The sequence below is a fragment of the Aethina tumida genome, chromosome 3, assembly GCF_024364675.1.
Source record: "Aethina tumida isolate Nest 87 chromosome 3, icAetTumi1.1, whole genome shotgun sequence".
In the NCBI taxonomy this organism is placed as follows: Eukaryota; Metazoa; Arthropoda; class Insecta; order Coleoptera; family Nitidulidae; genus Aethina; species Aethina tumida.
In genome coordinates this window covers 22153881-22156694 of record NC_065437.1, presented here as the reverse complement: position 1 = coordinate 22156694, position 2814 = coordinate 22153881, and the positions used below count along the sequence as shown (strand labels likewise).

At 29.3% G+C, this 2814-nt stretch overlaps 1 protein-coding gene across 1 annotated transcript; it reads right to left on the bottom strand.

Annotated features, from left to right (window-relative positions):
- Positions 1-727: 727 nt before the first annotated feature.
- Positions 728-1623, bottom strand: LOC109607530 (uncharacterized). Its single transcript, XM_020024006.2, has 3 exons — positions 1394-1623; positions 1066-1197; positions 728-1001 (listed from the first exon to the last, which is right to left on the bottom strand). Exons 1-3 carry the CDS (start codon positions 1473-1475, stop codon positions 844-846), a joined length of 372 nt encoding a protein of 123 aa, XP_019879565.1. The 5' UTR covers positions 1476-1623; the 3' UTR covers positions 728-843.
- Between the last annotated feature and the right edge of the window lie 1191 nt (positions 1624-2814).

The following is a 2814-nucleotide window of genomic DNA, read 5'->3' as shown; positions in this document are numbered from 1 at the left end:
GTAATTTAAGTGTCAATCACACTTTAACTAAGTTGTTTATAAAAAATGTATATGTTGATTTAAAGTATTAATGCTGAATTCGCAGTTAAAATTATTTTTTGTTTATCTAATTTTGTTATGATACACAGATTTTCTGTGTTGATTATTATAATATTAAAACTTGCGCATCCACCATTTTTGTAACATGCATTGTCAAATGTGTCAAATTTGAACATTATAAGTAAATTTTAAAATAGATAACTTAATTTTACTTCTACTATCTTATTAATTAATAGTAGATTTACGTAAGTACAAACTAATTAGTACGAAATGTCTTTTTAAAAGGACTATTAAAATGTAATATAAATTTTACTTTTAATTAATTATTTGTCATAGTAGATAGCAAATGCACTTCATTGCATTTTTAATTTACAAAATATATTATTTATATCGTAATTAGTTAGGTTAATTTTAAAGTAACGCTGCCTATTCTAATTCTATTTCGAATTCTAAATTCGAAGCTCGAGGCACCAGTCCGATTAAATTTTCATAAACTGTAAACCAGAATAAAATTGGCAGACTATTTTATTTGCTTAACATCACCTTGATATATCAAATTTTTGGTGTTTCCTTCTACATTTGTAGAGAAAATCTCATTTTGTATTCAAAAATACAAAATACTTTTTAAAAATTAAATATTACCAAAAATTTTATTAAATTATTATTATATATATATTTATTATCCGACTTCATGTTTTAATAATGATGAGTTTTTTGTTATTAATATCAATATTTTTTTAATAATTAATAACCTCTTAAAAATATATATATGTACAATTTTACATCAGTACTACTAATGGACTATTATGCATCTATATATTCAATGTCAATGTCCATAACATCATAGTTACAGAATTGCGATTTGCAAGTTTTGCAGTACCCCAAGCCGTCAGGGGCATCCCTGTGGCACACATCTCTTATCGTGCATCCCCTTTGAAACAAAGCGTTGCCTTTGGCGTCCACTGAAATAGAATTATGATTTAAAATCATGCGATATATTTAGTTTTAACGTGTTCGAGTTTGTACCTTTTGCTAGAGCGTAACATTGTGGATGTGGTCCAACGCAAACTTGAAGTCTCGGTTTGAACATACGTTTGCCAAGACGACAGTCGCTGTCGGGTTCTGAGGATTCACATTTCAAACAGCGTAAAGCATGACCTGGAAGAAACGTATATGTATTTTAGTAAATAAATTTGTTTTGTTACCTTAGTATTACAAATGTTTATAACTTTTATAATGCTAATCAAAACTTTTATGGATTGTAATAATTTCATACTATTATAGGATGAAAACCTTGACCTGGCATGAGAATGAATATACCTAATCATCAAAATAATCATAACATCGGACTTACTGAATTCGTAACACAAACAAAGAACAAACACACACACTAATACATTCTTCAACACAGAAACGGAACTGAAACTTTTTGACATGTTGACAAACTAATTAATATTTTCACGACAGGTAGTCTCGTGACTATATATAGGTATTCAAAATAGAAAATTACTTAATTCTTCGAAACGTCACATTACGTTAATGATAGGCGTTTCATTATCATTTTCAAAATCTACCAAAACATTTCTTTTTGCGTGACCAGACGAGATACGAATGCTATTTGGAAATTTGAGGAAAGCTACTGTTTGTTCAAATACTTTTAAACTGCCCTGCATTTTGTGTTGATATAAGTTAACGAGACTTTTATTAGGGCAGTTTAATAATGGTGATTAAACTTGATTTGCTTCTACATAATTAAATAGAAACTTGTTTAACTTTACCCAAATATTTCGCGTTAACAAGAATAATCCAGTCGGGTGACATATTTGCCAGGAGTTTATAATTACTTAAAAATTATTGTTTTTATTTAGACTGATAAAAAATAAATCATATCAAAAGTTACCGAAGGTGATATACAATATAAGGATATTGCCATTAAATTTAAACAAAAATTCCCTACGTAAAATATTTTCGTGTGAGAATATATTTCGTGAAGGGGCATGGAGCACACGTGCGCTGTCAATCAAATATAATTTTATGAGAATCCCGAAGCAAATGACAGCACATATTCCACGACGTTCTTTGATATTGCACCGTTCGTGTTTAATTTTTCTCGTTCCCGGGACCGTTCAATTAGTCACGCACACGATCGCGGCTTAAAATAAGACGAGAGGTGTGACATTTTCGCTACATCAAAACAAGTTAAATTTGTCAACCTAACGGATTGTTGATTGTTTATGATCGGTATTCGCCAGTGGCGTTTTAATTAATGCTTACAGGAATATTATAACCTCAAAAAAATACGAACACTTACTCATTTTTCGTATTATTCATTTAATTTTACCGCAAAAATGTTTTTGTAGGAAAAATTTAATGCCGTTAATCGCACAAGCTTCATCTATTTAAGCATATAAAAATTAATTAATGTATAAAAAAGTGTAAAGCAAATGGTGTGTGAGAATATCACAGGTAATTTATTATAATATATTACCCTAAACAACTATATACGCATTGCAGTAATTACAAGCGGAAAATATATAAATAACTTTTATGTGTTGCATTTACACATACTTTACATAGGCATAAACATGATATTTTAGTGACAAAGGCTCATAAAGGGCCATAAACAATATTTGTACGACACTGTCTGCAGTCAGCTGTTCGAGTATATTTCTTTGAACCTATCTCCAGATGCATAAATCATATTTTATTGTAATTAAACTTGTTATAAAAAGCAAAAACTAAACCGCGGTTATTTATTTGGGTTGACAAATTAGT